At 38.8% G+C, this 23,722-nt stretch overlaps 1 protein-coding gene across 1 annotated transcript in view; it reads left to right on the forward strand.

Moving 5' to 3' along the window:
* Positions 1 to 23,722, forward strand: part of inpp5d (inositol polyphosphate-5-phosphatase D) — a 56,233-nt gene that overhangs the window by 13,393 nt on the left and 19,118 nt on the right. The window contains exons 2-12 of the mRNA XM_041264086.1: positions 1,364 to 1,427; positions 10,276 to 10,423; positions 11,207 to 11,372; positions 11,538 to 11,678; positions 17,686 to 17,776; positions 18,949 to 19,029; positions 20,060 to 20,137; positions 20,818 to 20,941; positions 21,325 to 21,431; positions 22,593 to 22,695; positions 23,260 to 23,456. Coding sequence (XP_041120020.1) covers positions 1,364 to 1,427; positions 10,276 to 10,423; positions 11,207 to 11,372; positions 11,538 to 11,678; positions 17,686 to 17,776; positions 18,949 to 19,029; positions 20,060 to 20,137; positions 20,818 to 20,941; positions 21,325 to 21,431; positions 22,593 to 22,695; positions 23,260 to 23,456 — 1,300 coding nt within the window. The remainder of the gene's footprint in view (positions 1 to 1,363; positions 1,428 to 10,275; positions 10,424 to 11,206; positions 11,373 to 11,537; positions 11,679 to 17,685; positions 17,777 to 18,948; positions 19,030 to 20,059; positions 20,138 to 20,817; positions 20,942 to 21,324; positions 21,432 to 22,592; positions 22,696 to 23,259; positions 23,457 to 23,722) is intronic.

A 23,722-nucleotide genomic window follows, 5' to 3' on the forward strand; every position in this document is an offset into this window, starting at 1 on the left:
AAATAAAGCACAGTAACCGTCCCGAACAAACAAAACTATGAAGGCAATATATAAAATCACCAAAACAATGTCCCAGAAAAATCCTCATGCAAACATCCCAAAAATAAATCACACGAATGGCCATTCAGAAAAACCTGTAATCCAATAGAAAAACAATTGAGAAAGATCTCACCCTGGCTGCTCTTGATCCAGCACTGGTTCTGTGAATCTGCAATGCAGTTGTTGGAAATCCTTTAAAAACAATTGACAAAAACAAACAGAACCCCAAACCAAAAAAGGTATGCAGGGAAAAACTGGTGGTCAAGAAAAATGCAGCCTGTGCTGTTAGGATAGTTGACAAGAGAAAAACAAAAACTATTTTGCTAAATAAACAAAAAGTATAGTAATACAACAAAAAATCCTAACAAACAAAAGGTGAGCAACAACCACACCCTCTACACCTTCCTTCTCTTACCCCCCCTAAAAACAGGAAACAGGAACTAAAGGCCTTCCCCCCATCAGGTGACTAGTGGAGGGAAAGAAGGAGCAAGAACAATTAATTACTGTAAAACCCCCAGTAAAAGGGTAATGAAAAAAACAAGTAAAACAAACCAATTGAATGGAAACATATAGATGCCCTGAGAAGCTCTAAAAATAAGAGACAGGAATAACTATGTAAGACAAACACACAAAGAAAAGGAGAGACGAGCCAATAATAAAAAAGAAAAACATTGCCTGGCCAAGCTCTGCTAGTCAGAATTATGAATAAACAGGTGATGCATTTAACGCATCAGTGTGTGTGGCTCCTGCCACAAGGTTTTGAAATGGAAATCCATGCTTGGATATATCATGGTTCTTTCAGAACTGCACATTTGAGATGTTTAAAATGAATAGATGCGCATGGTGGAGACATTTTATGGAACTATTTTGTTAGCTACAGTTATTTTAATATCTTTGTATTGCCATCAATACAATCAAAGGGACTGTAAAAAGTGCCCTTAATTGTGAGGTGGTCTTTATACAGAGGTGGTCTTAATGCTTTAGCTAAGGCCAAGTTTACTGTATGTCATTTCTTCCCAATTAATAGTCCGAAATGTGTGTTATGAGTAATTCTCCGTTCTTTCTGCAGACTTCCTTTTTTGCCATGCATGTTAACCATTCCATCAAAAGGCTTTTAAAAGCACCATTAAGGCTGATTTTCAGAGGTGGAGAAGCATATTAGTGCTGTACAGGCTTCAATGCACAGTGCTTCACCCATGCACTTCAATGCATATCTTTTTAAATATCAAGTGTGTTCCAGTGTAAGTGTATATAAATGTATTCTGAAACATGTGTCAGTAAGTGTTTTGTTAAAGTATGACAAATCTTTTCTTTTTGTTCTTAGTTTCCAGAACTGCGTCTACACCTACAGAATTCTTCCCAATGAAGAACACAAGCTCTCTGTTCAGGTAGGGAACAGTTTACCAATACTTACATCTGAGACTATATTTAGCCCTGTATTTAAATATATTTTACTACACACACTGACTGGCAGTTGCAGTTTATCAGAGGTGTGCCGATATGACTATTTTAAGGTCATTTCAAATACGTAACTCTAGTTAACACTTACATTGTACTATTCCGAATGTTCTTCAGACACCAATCTGTTTTTTGTATTGAACTGCATTTTAAATTTCTAGGGGGCTTACAGGCCATATTTTCAAAGCATTTACATCTGTAATGTTTACAAAACTAGAACCAAAACAGCAAATTAATACAATCAGAGTTCTCTTCAGCACTCTCACGTCATAGGAGTTAATTAAGGAATGGAGGAAGCGCTTTGAAAATGCGGCCCAACTTTCGTGTACAGTCCTTGTTGAAATGTTATGTTTGAATTAGCGTGAACAGTTGAGACACTAATGTCTTTTGTTTTGCACATTAACATTTAACTAGTCGTGTATTGTGGAAAGCAACAACATTGTACATTGCGCCTACAATCACTTCCCCTTGTTAAAGTTCACCTTTTATTAAATTACATTTTTGCAGAATTGCTGTGTAGTGTAATGGGATATTATTTAATAATTGAATTATGAATTTAGTGCTCAAGAAAGATGAGTCAATGGCACTGGTTACAGGTCCTGTATGCCCTACATAGCTGTGAACAGTGAAAATACACCAATCAGTCAGGGCCCCTCTCAAACAGACTTTTAGTTGTGCTGAATTGTGTGTTGATCAGTTAAAATACTCCACTTCTGACAAGATGATACTCAAAAAAACTCTTTGACCTCTTGCATCCAGAGCACAAATTAAAGTGACTATTGTGCATTTGGGGAAGTGCTGTAGTGAGGGAACATAATTGGATGATCTAAATTGTGTAGAATGTTGTTGTTTTTTTTTGTTTTTTTTACTGTGAATTAAATCCCAGTTTCCTGTATAAATAAACAAGACATGCACTATATTTATGTATTTTTTAAAATGTACTTATTTAAATGTAGTTTGTTTCTTGTCATTATTGATGCCACTGAACGGAAGGACAAGTCTGGATTAATAGCCTTTTTCAGTTTCTCCTGTAAGAATCTTGCACAATTATATTTGTGCTGTGTGAAAAAGTCAGGAGAGGCAGTGGCAGAATTGAGAGTTGCAAGTCATGCCCATGGTAAAGTGTTGTTAGCAGTGTTTTACTGGTCTATTGGGTGTGAAGACAGCAACACTGCCTGCACACCACATGCTGCCGTGGTGATAAAAGGCATATTCTATAAAACTGAAGTTAAAATTTTCAAAAGCAGGGCATTAACCTTGCTTGCATAAAGTAATTTGTTCTTATATACTGGCATACCCTTATTGAATATTTGATCAGAAATATTTTCCATAACACTAACTGCATTACATACTGTGGTATTTACTGTTCTTCAGCATTTATTTGATCGTTATTTTTATTTTGAGCAAATACATAATACTTTCAGAAGCAGCAGAGACTGAACTCCATTCTTCTACCAGTGCTAGCCTAGCTCTGTATGCAATATACATTCTTTGAATATCATGGGCCTCTGCATTGGCCATTCCCCCTAGCTAACTGTCCCCCGGTCTAGGTCATTAATGTAGATAAGAAAGATCAAGGGTTTAAGCACATTCTTATAATCTCGTAATGTTGTTTCCAGGATGACATTAACTTGAAATAGTAGGTGAGCTATTTTTGTGCATGGGACCCTGGTAATGTCACCCAATGTGACCAAAAGCAACCTGGTGCTAGTACAGTATTTCAGTGGAATAGAGGGATACCCTAACTGGTTGTCATGTCTGGGTGTTCCATTAAAGCCTTCATAGCTGCCTCAATTAAACTGCTGGTACAACCAGATAATATCAGATGCTAAGACTCCACCTCCTGCTTTACCGATACATATCAAATCGGTCATAACTCCCACGCACACTGTGATGTCGGCTATAAAAAAAAAACAACCTACACCAGCTTTACATGTACACTCAGCCGCTAGATCACAGCAGAACTGTAAAAACACACAGCCAAACGCAGCACTGCTCTGCACAGAACCACAGCTCTCTGCAGTCAAACGCAGCACTGCTCTGCACAGAACCACAGCTCTCTGCACTCAAACTCATTTATGTATCTATGTCTGTCTAATTTTCCATGTCTCTGAAGTGAAAAAAAAATTGAATAGCATGGCTAAAATGATTGCACCTTAGGACACAGCCACTTTTTTCCGCATAGAGTTCTGAGGATGGATTACTTTCATGTTGTCGAGGCAGAAACACTTGGATCCTGTAAGAAGAATAAATAAATGACAGTTTACACCTACAAGATTATTATTTGGCATAGACTCCTGATGAGATCACCTTTTTAGATTCCTCCTAATGAGAATTGACTGTAAAGGAGTTTCTTTTCATGGTTTAGCTTATTTCCAATATGGCAAAAGGGCTGCTCAGTTCCGCTCAAAAACATTTCACCACTTAAATCACTAACAGAGGAAGCACAGAAGCTTAAATAGGATTCCATTCACTTAATTCAGTTTGGCTGTTTTAGAGGATGTGGGGTACAAAGTTAAATGCTATTAAAGAGGAAGCACAAAATCAGAAACTGGTGATGTTACTGCAAGTGTGTGAATTCCGTTTCTTCTTCAAATGAGCTGGGCTGTAAACAGTACCGCACAGTGGAAAATGGGGCCCAGTATCACCAACACATGGATATGTATCTGTAACAAACCCAATCCTTAAGCAACATCCAATAACCAGTATTTGTTGGTGGAAATACAAATAAACTACCCTGAACAATATAAATCTCTAAAGCAGTAGGATTGCACGACAGAACCAAGAAAAACTGGGGGTAAGACAGGATTGTTTACAACAAATAGAACATAGGAAGACAATTAAACCAGAAGGCAACACCAGAGTTCAAATAGCAGATGTTATTGAATATGCATGGAATATTATACTTGACAGATGTAGCAAACATTTGGAGTACGTGAGTTTTAAACAGACAGCATTTGAACCATTCAAAATGTTTACCACAGTCCATCAGGCAGTCCTTAAAAAAAAAAAAAAAAATAAATAAAAATGTCCGTGAAACAACCACCAATACTTTAAAAGTCCCAAAATATTATCCAATCCGTATTGCAAATGTAGTTGAAACAGAAAAGTTGAAACAAAACAAAAATAACTTCTGGGCTGGGTGCTTGTTAATCCCCAATAACTAAACAAAAAGGATAATACGCCAAAACAGTCAGAACAGCCCAGATAATCCAGCAGAAAAAAAATAAGATTCTTCCCCATCAGGGGATCTCACCCAGTTCTTCCTTGGTCCTGTAGAGCTTGGATTTTCCAAGCAGGTAAGAAGACAAAAAGTGATGATGATAACTGGATTAGTCACTGTTGTTGCTCTTAGGATCCATATAACCAATTTGAACGATGTGGATAGTTTCAGTTTGGCAGGAGATTAGATAACTGGTTAATTTAAACTGGAAAAATGGCAGATTAGAGAAAATACTGTTTCTAACAACCAAAAGATTATTGCTTCCTGATTTCTCTTTTACAGACCAGCAAACCCCCTCTTCTAACACTCTGCATCCACAAAAACCCACACCCAAAAAAGAATCACCCCAGGAAAAAAGGAACCACCCTCCACACCAGGCAGTAATAGTCCTATTTAAAGAGCCACCAATTAAGATACTTAGACTCAATGATACATCAAGTCCAATAAGACCTTTGCGAAGGCAATTAAGGAAAACACCTGAATCTAAATAGAATGTCCATGAGGCAATTAAAGAAAAGATCCTCAGTTAAAACAAGAGAGAAAGTCCAGTGCAGAGATAAACCCCTACCAAAAGTTAACAGTAAATTGAAATAGCTTCACCTAATTTTACCTTATGGAATCTGAAAGGCCCACTTTAAAAATGAGAAGAAAATTACTTATTTAGCAATTGAACAGAGAATTAAATTAACCTGGCCAGGTATTCTGATACTCAATTAAGAGCAGCAGGCAGCACATTACTTATGCTGCATTCATGGAGCTAGTGCTACATATATATGCTTGTTTTTTATTTGTAACATATTTATAATATATTATCATGAGAGCTTCCCCAAACAGCTCTGTGAGCTCAGCTCAGCTTCCCCAAACAGCTCTGTGAGCTCAGCTCAGCTTCCCCCAACAGCTTTTGCGAGCGCATCGCAGTAATGATCTGGATTGGTGATTTTCACTAAGGGTTTGACACTCAAACTCACACCTCCAGTTGAAAAGGGCAAAAGGTTAATGAAACATTTTTCTGTGAAAAGGCCTCTAGCACAATTACTTAGATCAATTTATCTAAGAGCTCCATGCACATGCAGACGTAATGTCCCCTTTCACCACACCACAGAGAATTGTGCAAGCAGTAACCAATGTGATACTCTAAGTATTATTTAATACGGTTTTGCAATGCAATAGTTGACCTTATTAAAAACTACCAGTGTTTGGACTGTCCTGTCTTTAACTGTTAAGGTAAAAGTGATTGAGTTTCCGCATGTGAATAATTCTCTTACTTTTTACTTGGTTTCTAATTCTTTCTTCTTTTTTTTCACACAGTTACTAGCCACCTTTTCTTGAAGCTCAGGACCAATGAAATATAAACATTTGTCTTTCTTCATCCCTGATGATAAACTATAGGCAGTTTTTTTTTTTTGGGGGGGGGGGGGGGGGGGTGTTAGTATATATTAACAATACTGGAAATAAGAAATCCTAAAAAGGCTGCTTCCAGTAGATTTTCTACTGGTTCTGTTTTAAGAGGTGTAGGCTAAGATTCATAGCAACATAAGACCACAACTCTGCAGAGTGCATACTGTTAACTGAATTGCATTATTATGCACTGTTATAGTTCATTACTGCTATTAACCAGGTACATTAAGTCTGATTGGGGTTTTCCTATTATTATTATTTAGAGAAAAGCAAAAGGCTGTAATAGTATTGAATTGCTTAGAACGTTCTTGAAAGTTAGTTGGTTTTCTCTTAAGGTGATATTTGTGGTTAACTATTTAAATAAACGATAACATTGTGTATGTGTGAATTGTACTGCACTTCCTCTTGGCAATTGCTGCTTGTTAGTATACACCTTGGAAGATTGTAGTATTAGTTGTGCTTCTCATATCTTGTTTTAATGCAGTATTGTATACTTTTTAGGCACTGTGCCCTTATCAGAGCTGATTAATGTATTGGTACAAGTATGCCCATTCCCTTGCAAAAAGCAGCAGTAATTCAGATGCATGTTTCACTGCCTTATTGCCCTTACACTAATGCATTATTATTATGTTATACAGTACAATAGCCAAATATAAATACCAATATTATTCCCTAACAGCGACTACAAAACAGAATAAAATACATGCTTAATACTATAAATAACCTTTACAATGATAAAGAAAGAAGTGAAATGTGCATTCATTGTTATTAATCTCTGGTTGTAATTTGCATAGAACAGAACTATTCACATGATAGTCTGGTGAGGCTGTAGGCTTTATTATTAGAAGTGATTGTAAATGCAGTGACGGGAGGTGGTTTAGTTAGTAGTACATTCATCATAAGTAATCTATTCTTTATAAAAAACAAAAGTAAAAGCAGTAATTATTAAGTATGCAATTACATTGCTTTTGCTTTCCATTCACAATTAATTTCTTCTTTTCTTCTTACACAGATGTGAACAAAATGTATGACCAGTATTAGAATTTTGACCAATCAGGGAAAATACAAACCACAGACGAACACTAGTTGCCCCACCTCAGCAGAGAACACATTTCCATAACTATCTAGACTGGCTATCGCATCACTCTATATACAAAACTAACAGCATGACTGTGCAGCCGTGTGGATAAGTTCATCTTTATGATGTGAATTTGAACATTTGTTAGTGGTTGAACAAGTAAGTTGTTGAAGTCTGATTTGTCTTGGTGTGACAGGCCATTGTGGTCTTCATGTTGCCAGACAGTCCTATCTTGTAAACACTTAATGGTGCTAAATAAATACAAAAAGAAAGCTAGCATTCTTTCTCAGTATTCTCAATTTTTGAAAATGAGTTGATATATGTGTACCCTTTGGTAGGTGGATTCCACCCCTGAGTAATAAAGGATGTATGGTCTCCTGATGGACCCATTAAGAGGCATTTGTGTGTTCTAAATATCCATGAATGGGACAGGGGAATAGCTAGTTAGGGTAGTCATGTAGGTACAAATTGTATTAAGTTTCTTTTGGTATTTCTAAATATATATATTTGAATAGAAGACAGAACTGGAAACCAAATGTTGCAATTTGACTTTGTTCTGAATGGCTCACTTGGGGGTGTTGGTTTAGGACTGGGGACCCCAGGACTGTAAAGGCCTCTATTTTGAGTTGCCCAGTGGCTGTATGTTTGCGTCATGTAAAAAGATTATTGTTCCTGTTACTGTGTTTGTATTATTTTGGCTTCTTCAATAAAGCTCAAGGTGGAGTTTTGCACTTGTCTGTGCTTTACTCGCTGTCACTGTCTTGCTACAGTATTTTAACTGACTGCCCTCCAACAAGCACTGAGGCTCTTGTAACCCTGTTATATTTATATATTTGTGAAGCTACAAGTTAACTGTTACATTTTGTATACTGTAGCACATCCAGCATAACCACTACCTTAACAATGTGCAGATTCAGGCTTGAGTTGTTTCAGGAGGACTTGCCACTTCTCTTCATGCTTGCATTCTGTTCCTCTTTTCGTTTGCTGAAGCTCAGCACATATTTAAAATTATCCTTGCGTGGGTGTCAACAAGCCGCAAGCTCCCCTTTACAGAAAAGATAATTGGAAAGTAACACTCGCACTCGCTCATTATTCACTAAACTTTCGAAAATTGTGCGGCACTATTAAACGTTTCTGGCACTACAATTCATTTATTACATGTCTAAAATAAAGAACAGCCTACCAATACTTCCAAATCCATTACTTCCTTGTTCTTTTTATTGTGTTACTTAGAATTTGGAATCATCTTCCAATTGAACTAAAAACCTTTTTTCCAAAGGATTCAACAGACACTTTTGTCTGAGTAAGCGGGACTTCAAAATCAGACTTCAACGTAATAACAAAAAATAGGATTAGTTTAGTTCTCAAAAAAAAAAAAATAATTCCAGTGCTCTTGATGTGATTTTCCATAAAAACAGTTTAAATCCGGAAATGAGGAAAAAACAATGATACACAGTACAGAACATAACAACATACAAACTGCAAGGAAAAATCTTCAAACAAAATAATACTTTAGGTTTGACCCTTCAGCGCCTTCAGGTGAGCTTGATGAAAGATTAAAGAAATACATAGATTGAAATAGAAGGCAAAACCAACCCCCCTTCTTGGGAGTCTCCCAGCCAAACTATGAAGATCGAACCTGTAGAGGCTTGACACTTGTACCTGTGAGCATAAACAGTATTTTAATTAACAAAGAACAAAGGATTCTCATCCCGAGGTAACAATACTGTAGATCATAAAATAAACCAGTTTCTTATCTTATCTATATGATAGAAGCAGGCACTAGCCCAAGGTGTCCTGGTAACAACACTTACAAAACAAAAGGTCCTTTGAACCATCAAAAGAACCAGATCTTATCCTTTGTTACACAGACAGGCCTTTTGGTTGTGTGCGAAGTTACGCAGGCTGGGAGATCATTTAGGATTTTATCTTTCCTACTTATAACAAGCGAATTATAAAATTATTAATATAGTATTTAAAATCTTACACCAAGGAACTCATGACAACCATATGCAAAACAAACATTTTAACTGTTTGAACTATGCGTAATAAAAGGACACAAACCAAATCCAATTGCCAAATTAACAACTGAATCTTATTATCGAACAAGTATCAATGGAAGAAATGTTTACAAAGGCATAAACAAAGATACGTGTCGAATAGGTAAGAAAATAATCCACAGTTTATCATGGTTAATGGCACATGAAATAGTGACGTTTTTAATTACAATGACTTTAGTTAACCCAAGTTGTTAATAACAAGAGGAAACGTAAAGAACAAGAACAGGTTATTACTCATATTTATTTTGTGCCACTGCACTCATAATCTTTAAACTTTTATGCATTATGTATCTCACAATTTTTTCCATTATTTCCACTTTATTAGTATTAATGTTATCAGTACTAAACCTTTCATTTTTTCACACCCACATCTTTTCACACATTGTCATACATAACAATTAAATACCACCAAAATAACTGCTAAGCTATCTTGTGTGCTTGACATTGTAAATATAGAATGTATGATTAATTATAGATGATAGCCTCTGTATACCACTGTGGAAGGAAATGGTGTTGCGGTGACGTCAGGCCAGAAGGTGGAACAAATACAGACCAGGCAGGTACTGCAGTCCAAAAATGCAGCTTGCACCGTTTTTATTTTAAATACAAAAATAAGTAAAAAATTTAAACAAACACTGCTCACAGAGTTAATAAAATGTTTTAAATAAAACAAATAACGAACACAAAAATACAATATAGGTCAGGCTGGGCGATCACCTTTACTGTTCCTATATCTTTCTGTTTGTAAATGAATCCCTCCTCTCGCTCTCCCTTTCTCCACTTCCGAACACCCACCCAGAGCAGGGAGAGCTGCCAGTTTATATATTGAACCATTAAACTTCACTTTTCACTTTGCAACGCAACACAATAACCACTGACTCCCCAACTCACGACCTGCAACACCTAAAATCCACTACTGATTTAGCACTGCGTTACACACTAGAGCCATTCTATTGGTCCACCTGTAACTCTAGTCTGTACCTGACACCCTAAACCTGTGATTGGTGTTTTGTCTCCAGGCTTCGGAGGGAGTGCCGATTCGGTTCTTCTCAGTCATTGGTGATCTGGTGGAGTATTACTCCAAAGAGAATATGGGACTAGTGACAAACCTGCAGTTTCCAGTGCCGAGTGAGGAGGAGCGGGCAGAAGAACCAGAGGATGAGCCAGGTAACAGTGCAGTGTGGAGAGGAGGGCTACTCTACAGATAAGAGCACTCAAACATCAAAATTATACTGGGGTTCCACTGGGGTCACTCATACAGACATATTCTAATGGGGTTCCACTAGGGTAACTGAGACAGACACTGTTATTATTTATTTATTTATTAATTTACTAAAGGGATAATGTGAATACAAAAGGTGTCAAGCTTGGATCTCGTTTTTAAAATGTTTTGTGGTGAACCATTGCTTTTGAATGACCTATGGGATGAGCCACTGTTGTCAACGACTATGAAACTGAGGTAAAACCAATTTGTTTCATCTAGTTTAACATCTCTTGAATTTTGCCTCTGGTCAGTCCTTGCTTAGGGTAAACGTGCACAAATTTAGAGGTGACCTCTCGACCGCACTACACCATCCTTTTCTAGTGAGATTCTGGGGAGGAGAAGCGACCTGCTCACACTCATGTTAGCCACAGGACTCATTAGGGGCTGTACATACTGTAAGTTTACACAAACCCATAGCCAGAAGGATGTGCCAAGAATAGGAAAATGTGCATCATTAATCTAGGGAGGTAAGATAAATACGATTTGAATGAGACTTCCCCTGTAAGCTATCACCTTGACTGATTTTTCTCCCCTATTAGACTTTTATGTTTGTTGACCATTGGTTAGATATGTGGTATGATTATGGAATGTGGCTTGATGTCCTGTCTCTGCAGTCAATTGGAAGATGCTACTCTGTAAACCCTAATAGCGCACCACCTCTTCAATATCTTGGTTGTGTTCCTCAGAGCCAATAAACGTCCCTCCTCAACTCCCACCTCGGAACTTTACCACGGCTATTTCAGTCAGTGAAGGGAGAGAGGCTTCTAGTGAAGCTGCGAAAAGCACAGAAATTGTGCGATCATCCCTTTCGGACACTTTCCTGCAGAGACTACAGAGCTTTGACACCAGCAAGTAAGTACATCATGACATGAACAACATAGGCAGTGGGCAACACCACGGGAGAATCTGTTTGAGAAGAGTTTTCATGCAATCTTTGTGATTAAAAACAACCGCTATAAAACTAGATTCTCAAAGTCCAATTACCTGTACATACACTTCCATTTTCTATCCTTGCAGCCTATCAGAGGAGCATCTGAAGTCCATCCAGGAATACTTCCGGATTAACATTAACACTGACGCCGAGCAAGTACTGAGTGGCAACTTTAACCTGCCACAGCTGAAAAAAATGGTCATGGGGCTCTGCAAGAACTTGAACAGGTAACCATTGAACACAATGCATTCTGGGAGTTTATGGGGTGGAGAACAAACAGGCACTCTGTCAATACAGAACTGTCTAAGTGTGCCTTTCCCCAGGTATAGCTGAGCTAAACTGTCTGGGTGAGGTGTAGTTAAAGATGGTTGTCTGCGTTTGAGTGTAATTTTGTCAGGTATAGCTGATCCAGGAAGTAGTAGTGTGGCAGTAAAGTTCATAGTGTGGAAGTGGCAGGTCATGCTAGATTGTGGGATTGATTGAATACATGCAAACATCGAAGATGGACGAAAATTGACAGCTGTCAGTAGAGTTATTCATGAGGTTTCCTCATACAGTAAGAGAAAGCGGTGGAAAATGACCTAGGTGAAACATCTGATGACATTGACGACAGGCACATTTGGTAAATAAGCACACACCTTTCGATGACGTTCTTCAGCACAGCACGGTTTGGCCCCGTCGCATATGAGATACGAAACTGTACTGTCTGATGTGTAGCTGAGCATCTGTGGAAACATCCTGCAGCTACACCTCACACAGACTGTCCAGCTCAGCTATACCTGGGAAAGGCAGTGGAAACCAGGTGGAAGTGACATTCTTATTACTCTAACTGGTCAGAAACAAATACATTTTAATTTACATTAAGTTTGTCTAATGTACCTAGAGTATTTACATAGAAGTTACTTAGTAAATACATGTGTATTTACACAAAATTACAATGTTGTTATGCATACTTACAAGGTATGTAATGCGTCATTCTTTTTTGCATCCTAACCCTAACCCCCTAACCCTAACTCTAGCCTTAACCCTTTTCTGATACAATTGTGTACTTATATACTTCATACAAAAAGATTTACACATTAAGTACATTGTAACTATGCATATAACATTGTAATTATATGTAAGTACACATGTATTTACTATGTAACTGCATACGTAAATACACATTAATTAGAGACATGTAATGTAACGTGTTAGCGAAACTTTAACCCTTTTTGAGACAGTCCACACAGGTCCCATTATTTTGTATCAGCTTCGTAACAAACCTGCTCAGGTGCTTTTCTACAGCTTTAACCATCAGTCAATCAATCAATCACACAGTTAGTTTCAGTGAGGCTTTCCAGCTGTTTTATTTTAATATATTTTAAAAGGTCAAAAGGCATTTGCTGTCACATGCTTTTATTTCAAATCTGCACTTTCGAGACCTCTGAAGCAAATGAAGGTATGAAACATGAGATTTATTGAATTATTTTGGCAGAGACAATTACTATAAGCAGTAATTAAAGTGTGTGGGCTGGAAGAAATACTTCATGGATAGAATATGAGTGTGGGAAATGATTGTCTCCAACTAATCTTGATGCATCTTTTAGTCATAATTAACTCCGCTTTTCTTTAAAGAAGTAAAACATCCGATCATTTTACAAAACCAAAACCAGACAACTAAGTTCTATAATTGGAGTTCTTTTAATCACGCTCCATGTGTTATTTTGTCCTTTAAAGAATGGAGGCAACACTTTGAGAATGAACACTGAACACTAATAACTAGTGGAATAGATTGTTAGTACATTACTGGAGCAAGCTGGGGGGCATCTACAGTAGAGTTATCTGGAATAACTTTAAACTACATGACTACAAGATCAAAAAACGACTGATTTGTACAACTGGCCTTTTTGAAACTGGTAATTAAAGCTGAGTGGAAAGAGGAAGTCAGAATATTACATTAGTCACACTTCCTAGCTGACTGCTTCAGTTGTAGCCGAAAACCTATTTCAAAGGCTAGATCAAATATCAGGAGTCAGGGTAGGGGAAGTATAAGAGGGCAAGTGAGAGATTTAGCTGTTTCTTTTTACTGCAACACATACAGAAACAATATGGGAGCACAAGTGGAATATATCTCCCACTTATCATGCTGGCTGAATAAACAATGCTACAAAGGCTCCCATTGACATAACAACACAGCCTGCTTCTGCATTAGGGATGTAGTAAATTAATATCTCATAATGGCCCAGATAAGCAGGCTTATATTTTTCTGAACAAATGCAGTTACTCCTTTACTTTCATATAAAAACATAAGAAAATGTACGAACGAGGAATAGCTGATAGATTTCAAAACTTTGTCAAGTTCGGTCTTAAAGGTATTCTATAACTAGGTAGCCCATTCCACACCCTCATGACTCCATGACCATCTGTCCTAAGTCTATTTTCGTTTACTTTCCAGCTGTGTCCTCCGGTCCTGGTTTCTCTACTGTGATTAAAGTATTAGTTCTTTTTAAGACTTCAGTCATGCCTCCTGATTCTTCTTTGTTCCAGACTAAATAAAGAAAGCCCATGTCTCTGAGTGTAATCGCCCCAAGGTTGAGCATAAGTGTAAACTGGATATGTTTATAAAAATGTATTACTGTACATCATGGTGAGTTAGGAAAGTAACATTGATAACCACATTTAAGCCTTGTAATTGGATTTCTAATAGGTTTTGCCTTTTTGCTTTCTCTTCAACTCTTTTCTTAAATAGTCCCACATAAAAGCCTGCCATGCATCCATCAGTCACATGTCCCTCGTTCTCAAGACCAACACTGTAGCCATGCCTTGGTGAAGATATCACTTAGCAATGCAGTGTTTAAAATGTGTTGCTAAAACAAGCTACATATGGGGCATTTTGTAAAAAATATTATTTAACAAGTCTTTCTCTGCTTTTTCTCAGATTTGGAAGTTTGTTTTATATATCATATAATATCAGATGTACACATGTCTTCGATTTCTAAATCAGAAAAACTGTTTAGTTAAATCAACTTAACTTGTCGAATGATCTTCACTGTAAAGTCAGTAAGTCAGCAGATCAAACCTCTAGCCACCCAAGAGAAGTCTTGCCTAAATAATATTCAATACACTGGAAAATTAGACCTTACAGAGTACAGTATTTATAGGATTTGCAAACCATGTGGTACTACTGTTATGAATCAAAAAATATATAAAAAAAATACATATGTGTATGTACTTGTGGAAAAGTGGCTGGTGATTGTGAACCGGTGTAGAGGTGATGCAGTGCAGAAGTAATCACAGACAATTGTAATCCGGTTTGGAAAGTGCTTTTATTTATAATCCAGGTCTGGTGACCAAATAATAAATCCCGGCAATACAAACAATATGTTGTTTTATAGTGAGATTTCCTGTAGCTTCACACCTGATCAATGTATTGTTTTATAGTGAGATTTCCTGTAGTTTCACAGCTGCTCAATGTGTTGTACAGTACCTGTTGCCCCGTGCTTAGTGCACTCATGCGAATGGGACTCGGTGCTGCATGGTACGCGGTGCACATGGTGCACGCTGTACTCGGTGCGCATTATACCCGGTGCTTCATGGCACTCGGTGCACATGGTATCTGGGGCTAGTGTGGGAACGCAGTGCTACATGGTAACGTTGCACATAGTGCACAGTACTCTGCGCACGGTGCTTGGGTCGCACAGTGCACATAGTGCTTCGCCACTGCTGTGTCCCGCTGTTGAGTCCGCCAGATTGTTTTCAGCCTGCCTACTCGGCGCGCTGTTTATATATATATATATATATATATATATATATATATATATATATATATATATATATATATATATATATATATATATAAGTCGCACACGCTGCCCTGGTGACTGTTATTTTACCCTCACAATTGCAGTTGTGTGTGTATATCTGTTTTTCTTTACTGCCTTGCAGTTTAAAAAGAAAAAGTAGTAGCAACGTAATTCATCTACTGGGACTCTGCAGGGTCCTGCTGCTGAGTTAAATCAGCAGGCTTATTTTAGCCTGCCTACTTGGTACCTGCCTGATATGGTGAATGTATTCTTCCATAGCTGAATGGCTGTGTGTATCAGCCTGTATTTTGATCTTATTACTGCCTTTGCAGTAAAAAAAAAAAAAAAAATGGTGCAGCACCATGCGCTAACCGGTACTGCTCTTCTGATTGCCTACAGCAGTCACTCGAGCTGTGTATCCACCCCAGGGTTTGCTATGCGCTATCAAGGGTTGTGTTGACTTCACACGTCCATGCCTCGGTGCTTGGTGCAACAGCATGTCAATAACATTCAGTGTCCCCGATGCTTCTGTGCACCAGTAGTGTATTCTACCTCACTCAGTGTCCTTGGTGCGTCTGCATCCTTGGTGCCCGAGTGCTACAATACACAGTTGAGTCGTATGGTGGCTTGCAAGGCTTTTTGCCCTGCGAATGAGTTATCACACTAGTCTGAAAGAATGTGTTCCAGGTTCCTATGGGTCCAGCGCACAGGAAGTATCTCCGCTCCGCCTTACAGGGGAGAGTCCTATGTTTTCCATGCGGTGATTCAGCCTCTCCTTACCCCCGCATGTTTCAAAGTGCATGGATGCCACCCTCGCTCCCTTGCGGAGGTGATGAATTGCCTGTATGATTAGTTGATCTGCCCAGCAGTGGCCCACACAACTATTTGTGATGAAGCATCTGTTTGAGACTGAGTTTCACCCTCAACGATGCTAGAGCCAATTAATAGCAAGCTTACCTGTCAGACGACAGACTAGCACCTCTCCAGCACCAACTCTCCCTGTTTCAACATGGATCGAGGGTGCCCCTTGTCTTGTGCCACAGAGATATCAGCCATCAGGCTGCAAGCGTGGCTCAATGCGTTTCACCTGCATCCAAAGCATGACAGACGTCGGCTGACATTGTGTTTTGCTTGCTCGGTGGCCCTACGCTGGTGGAAGGAGTCCGAATGGGAGTAGTTTCCAACCACGGGGTAGTAACGATGGACGCCTCCAACTCAACCAGCGGGTCCTGGTCAGGCCACTGGACATCCCTGCATATTAATGCTGGAGCTGCAGGCCAATTCCTTGCCATCCAGCGCTTCCTACCCGTGGTGCATAACGGGCATGTGTTGATCCGCATCGACAACACATCAGTGGTGGCCTTCGGTCCCTGGGGTTACATTGCCTCGCCTTCAGGCTTTTGAGTTGGGCCCAACGGAACCTGCTGTCCCTTCGGGTGGCGCATGTCCCGGGAATGGACAATCGGGCAGGCGGCCTCCTCTTGAGGGAGGGTCCGTATCCGTCGGAGTGGCGGCTCCACCCTCAGGTGGTGCAACGCATTTGGGAATGGTTCAGGTGCAGGTCGATCTCTTCGCCTCAGAGAAGACGACTCTTTGCCCCTGTGGTACTCCCTTCACCACTTTGGTGGTCCACTCGGCATCGACACCCTAGCCCACGTATGGCCCAGAGCGTTCCTTTACGCATTCCCTCCTCTGCTATTACTCCTGGCCTTTCTCGAAAAGGTCCGGTCAGCGATCAGTTCTCCGAGTAGTCCCCATGTGGCCTAGGAGAATCTGGTTCTTGACCCTGTGCCAGCTATTGAACGGCCCGCCCTGGGAGATCCCTCTTCGCCTGGATCTTCTCAGTGAGGCAAGAGGCATGCTCTGGCACCCGGAGCCGAGCAGGCTCCAGTTATGGGTCTAGCCCCTGAAAGGTACCACTGGTCAGCCTTAGGGCTGTCAGACGCAGTTGTGGGTGCACTGCAGAATGCTAGGGCACATTCCACTAGGTCGCTGTACGCCTATAAGAGGAAATATTTCCAAGATTGATACTGTACTAACGGTCATGATCCAATCTCTTGTCCCATGCCTGTCATCTTGCAGTTTCTGCAAGATCTGCTTGAGGCTGGTGGATCATCTTCCACTCTGAAGGTATACCTAGTGGCTATTTCTGCTTGCCATGGCCCCGTTGACGGTTATGTACCCTCGGTAGGCGGGACCGAGGGGGTCACCGAGGGGAGGAGGCCTATAGGCAGCTTGGATAGAAAGAGCTTAGTGACACCTACCAATAGGCAGGCGTATATCCCATAACAATGTTTTGGTGGCCATCTTCTCTTTCAGGGAACCAGGTTTACGGTAGGTAAACTAATGTTTTAAAGTGAGATTTCCTGTAGCTTCACAGCTGATCAATGTGTTGTGTTGTAGTGAGATGTCCTGTAGCTTCACAGCTGATCAATATGTTGTTTTATAGTGAGATTGGCCGCACGATGCCCACACTGGAGTGCCTCCAGAAAGTGATGGATCAGCAGCTCTCTCCTGGGGGAGGACGAGCTAAAAACCAGGTAGGACATTTTATGAACCAGTCCAGGCTTAAAACCTCAGATAGAACTGTCATCTACATTATATTCTGACAAACAGATAAAACAAAACAGTGCTAATGTTTGCATTGTATAACACCTTATACAACAGGCTGGACTCACCTTAGACTTAAGAGTACTTTTCTGTTGCTATACAGTATATGGATGTATAATTATTGACTGCCAATCAACTTGTGTGGTATTTCTAAGTGGCAAAGTATACAACTATTTACACAAGAGAAAGATAAAATCACTTTTTAATTACATCAATTACATCAGGTAAGTAAAAAATAGTTTTGTGCAGAGGAGCCATAACTCGCACTTGATTATAGTGGGAATATGTGGGGTTGAAATTGGAAAGGGCATTTCAGATTCATTTCTGTCTCTCAGAAAATACTCAGATAGGGATTTTATATTTTATTAGCCTTGTAGTCTTTATTTTTCCACTGGAGATGGTCGGGGCTTTACACTTGTGTATTACTTCAATTAATGAATTCTTTCTGAAGTGTATCTTCATTTTAAAGGCCATCCTTGACTTTAATGACTGGCTTGTATCTGGTCATGCAATTCCAAAAGGTTGCGCACTGCATAATACAATTAAACTCATATATTTAAAAAGGTATTAGTATTACAAAATGAGAAACAAACAACTTTTTATGCTTAACTTTGAATTATATATTATTATATTATATTTTTTTTTGGTTCTAGTTTTGTAAAAAAAAAAAAAAAAAAAAAATAATAATAATAATAATAATAATAATAATAATAATAATAATTTTAAAAAAATAGGAGCTAATTACAAACTGGAGTAAATGCTTTGAAAATATGTTTTCAGAAGGTTGGTTATTTCAGTGTCCCACACCTTGCTAATTTCATTCAATGCATTTTGAGAGAGAGGTCTACTGCTGGCGCTCCCAGATTCCTTGACAGATATATCACCAAGGACTGTCTGTACTATGCTACAGTGCTCTGTCCCTCACTAAATAACATTTGGGTGCTATAGTGTTGTGCAGCACTACTGTAAAGTAACATAGGTAGGTTATGGAGAAATCCTTCTGATAAAATAGGCAGGGCATTATATATGATTTTGAAACGTCCCTGCCTTTTCAATCAACAAACGATAATTTGACACTGCTGCATTTTACTGTTGGTTGCAGATTTCTACTGATGCAAATCTGGGTTGCATCTGTTCCAAGGTGGGGGAGCTGCACAGCTTGCTTCAGGCTATAGAAGAAAAGGTAATTCTCACAAAACCTTCAGGATTTTATATAATGCTTACAAGGGACTGGTACCCTCAGATTTTTGGGTTCCGACCAAACCCCTATTAAAATTAATGGTGTGATTCTCTACAATCTGGAACCAGTCTATTCTGTAAGGCGGCTTGACTTAAAATCCATATAAATCTGACTATGAAGTCGAGCACTGAGATTTTAAAAGAATTCTGATAGTGATTTATGCCTTTATTTTTTAGGTACAATATTGGAGTATATCTGTAAACCAGTATGGTGCATGTAATTATTATTATTTATTTCACAGTACAAAGTAAATTATAATCCTGCATAATTTCCTGGTGTTAAACAACTAGACAGTATTCAGATTCTAGCCTGCCAATAATATAAGATAATAATATATCATAATATATAATATACTGTATAATAAATACCATATAATCATTATATAGGACTCTACCTTGCTGTCTCATACAGAACCATATAACTCTCTAAAGGAACAGCAAAATGTTAATAAGGAAACTGAAATAAGAGTCCAATTGCATAACATATTGAGACATTCTTATGCAGTATACTTGTTGATGAAATCTTGTGCTCTCAAGCTCTGATTTCAGCACTGGCACTGTCTCTGATAGAAGTGCTCTCCACTCTGCTCAATGCCCCTGATTCCAGCACTGACACTGTCTCTGATAGAAGTGCTCTCCACTCTACTCAATGCCCCTGATTCCCGCACTGACATTGTCTCTGATAGAAGTACTCTCCACTCTGCTCAATGCCCCTGATTCCAGCACTGGCACTGCCTCTGATAGAAGTGCTCCCCACTCTGCTCAATGCCCCTGACTCCAGCACTGACACTGCCTCTGATAGAGGTGCTCTCCACTCTGCTCTTTGCCCCTGATTCCAGCACTGACACTATCTCTGATAGAAGTGCTCTCCACTCTGCTCAATGCCCCTGATTCCAGCACTGGCACTGTCTCTGATAGCAATGCTGTCCACCCTGCTCATTGCCGTTCTCACAACACTGCTTTTTGCTTTGTAGACGAGGAGTGCTGTGTTTGAGTCTGTTGGCTATGATGGAGGCCATCGAAATTCAGTGATTCCTCCAGTCACCTTCGAGGTAATGTATCAGACCTTAACCCCAGTATCACGATTAACAATATGTCAACAATATTACGATCAGCATCACTGTGTAATAGAGTATAGTAGGAGTTAGACCTCCTCTGGTCACTATGTATATGTTCTACTGTTAAGTTTCCTAACCTCTGCTATACTCTAGAATACACATGTGTTTTTCTCTTGGTATGTTTTTGTACTCCATAGAGTTCAAATAAATAGTTTTAAATGTTAAATTAAATTACTGAAATTGTGTGCCAAAGGGTTAGAATCATTGTGTACTTGTAATCAACAGTTTTGTCATTCCAGTGTCATCCCAGCAGGGTGAATCCATTTTTTTTTTGTTTTAACTATTAGTAGTATAAAATGAGAAACAAACCACTTGATGCTTATATATATATATATATATATATATATATATATATATATATATATATATATATATATATATATATATATATAATTCAATTATTTGATTCCAGTTTTGTAAGTATTTGTTAGTGTGTTTAGAAGGTATACCAGAAGGGGGCACTGTGGGTCTGAGAGAGGACTGATGACAGGCACTGGGACGAGCGGGTATAACTCTTATACTAATCCCTCCCAGTGGAGCCTCCTAGTTGTGACTCAGCAGAGCTGCTCTAGTAGCAGGTCTATGAAATGGAACCCTCTGTTCTGTTGTTACAGGTGAAAGTGGATTCACTGGGGCTTACAGGAAAATTACAGCTGAAGGTTGACGTGGAGACTGGGAAAGTCATTGTCAAAAAATCCAAAGATGGACCAGAGGACAAATTCTACACACACAATAAAAGTATGTAGTAGCAAATACTGCCTCTTTTCAATTGGTATCCTCAAAGAAGTTCAAGCTGACTTTAAAAGGTATTATGAAACAATTTAAAATCGTGTTCTTCTGTTATACGCATATCAGCTTTACACATCTGTTTCCTGTTCTAGTAAAACTTGCATTTTTTTTAAACTAAAATACCAATGCAATATGGAAAAAAAGGGAACTAGAATGTAGCCAGCCCCCTAGTGTATTGTAAAAGATAACACATGTATTTCTTTGTCAGTTTTCAAACCTTTTTTTAAAAAAAACAATATATGCATGTTGAGAACTCATCATCATTGGTACCTTAGGAGATAGACAATATTTTGGTTCAGTTTTCTTCTACTCTGTTTTGCTGGTATGCTCAGTCTTGCAGCTGATTAAGTCCCAGAAGGTCCCCAACAAGCTGATGATAACGGTGGAAACAGAAAAGGAGAAAACACAGAAGAAGGAATATATCTTTGCAGATTCCAAGGTGAATTCTCAGACTCTAATTCAACTTCTAAAATTAAAAAGCAAAATCAAGAACATGGTTTATATCCAATGCCACTATGGGTAGTAAAGAAGGTAACACTTTACATTAAGTGTCTCTAACTACTGAGTATTTACATGGTAATTACTTAGTAAATACATGTGTACTTACCCATAATTACAATGTTATTATGCATAATTACAATGTACTTGATGTGTACTTTTTTTTGCATGATATATCCCTATCCCTAACCCTATATAATTGTGTAATTACATATATTGTACAAAAGATTGACACATTAAGTACAGTGTAACTATGCATGATAGTATTGTAATTATGTGTAAGCACCCATGTATTTACTAACTACTATGTAAATATAGAGTAATTACCAAAACCAAGTCTCCCCAGCAGTAATATGCATTTAGATAGATTGTATCTTGAATGTTACCAAGTGTGCACCTCCATTCATTATAAATGTTTACAATTGGAGTTATTGTAAACACGCATTTTTATTTTAAAACATAGTACACATGGATAAAGAAACCTGTGTTTGATATCAGGGCTTTCAGATAGAGTTTCACTTGCGTGGTTATTTCACCTGGAGGGTGCCCCCACCTCTTCAATGGCTTCTTTCCTGTCATGAACAGTCAGCTGCTTCCCATATTGACTGGCATGCTTTCAGCCAGTAACATGTTATGACTCAGAAGACACTGCTGGGGTGAAAAGACCTGGGAAGGGCAATGTATTTCTTGTGAAAAAAAGCAGAGAACATTGAAACTTCCTTTAACCTATAGTAGTACCAGATATCTTTTAAAATGAATGAAAAGACATGTTTGCTATAACATGTGTTTCTTTCTAAACAGCATATTTGAGACATGTGTAGATAATTGAATTGTTTTGGTAGCTTTAAATAGGGGACCTTTTTAAAAGCCTATTAGAGATTTTGTAAATTATGGAGACATGGACAAAGCTAGATATGTTGTATTGTGGCTTCTCTTATGGAGTTATACTCAATTGATCCAAGGTATTCTTAGTCAATTTCTAAAGCTAATCAGACCACAACATGTTAGAATGGCTCACTTTTGTTTGCTGTGGAAGGCTTGCATTTGTAATTGCTTGAATCACTGTACTGTATGTTATATCGTGAGGTGTCTGGTATTTCAGAAGCGGGAAGGGTTCTGCCAGCTCCTTCAGCAGATGAAGAACAAACATTCAGACAAATCAGAGCCTGACATGATCACCATCTTCATAGGCACCTGGAATATGGGTGAGCATCTTTAACCCGCTTGCACTGTAACTAAGGAAAGCAGGGTTTCAAATACAGAGAGGCTATTGCTCCCATGTACGACACAATAGATCCTTTGAAATAGAATCTGGAGGGACCTTTATCAAATATCTTTTAAAGATATAAAAAAAGTAATTTCTAATCAAAAAGATTTGTTTTAGAATATTTTATTTCTTCAAAGAGTTGTTAAGTGAGTTGAGGGAAGTCTTATTGTCTACAGTCACAGGACGTTTCCTTCATACTGTATATCTCCCAAGTTAAGTAATTCATGGATGTCATTGTCACACAGGTAAGTGACATGCAAGGTAGGTTAATGCTAAACCTTTACCCTCCAGTCTAATCCTCTGTTCAAAACTCAATAAGAGTAGATGTGGATAAACTCTTGTGCAGTTACAATGTTATGCCACATTTTCATCTGGACCAACTCAGTATGATCACACAAGATCTCCTGTATGTATAGATTTTGTATGATTGCTATTTATTAATTAATTAGGAGTACCAGACAATCCAGCAAACTGGTCTGATTTGACTTGTGCTCCTCAACAGGAAACGCCAACCCTCCTTCTCAGATTAATTCGTGGTTCCTGTCGAAGGGTCAAGGGAAGACCCGCGACGACACTGCCGACTACATCCCACACGACATCTACGTGATTGGAACACAGGAGGACCAGCTGGGAGAGAGGGAGTGGATGGATATTTTAAAAAACGCTCTAATGAATATCACCAACATCGCCTTCAAACCGGTGAGAAACCTGCACCTCAAAGAGCTCCAAACGCCACTTTTATTATTACTTCCCTTTAAATTTTTTAACTTGCCGTAGGTATGTATCTTTTCATCGTGCATCGATGGTCATGCATCATACAAGTATCCCACCAAAACCATGACATGCATCGTGATACATATTGTCTTGTGACCTGCATGTCGTGATACGCATCATGACATTGGTCCACCGTCACACCGCTATTTCTTGATAGCTACTGAACTGCCAAGGCTGCCTGTAGCATCCCT

Source organism: Polyodon spathula, chromosome 11 (genome assembly GCF_017654505.1).
Source record: "Polyodon spathula isolate WHYD16114869_AA chromosome 11, ASM1765450v1, whole genome shotgun sequence".
In the NCBI taxonomy this organism is placed as follows: domain Eukaryota; kingdom Metazoa; phylum Chordata; class Actinopteri; order Acipenseriformes; family Polyodontidae; genus Polyodon; species Polyodon spathula.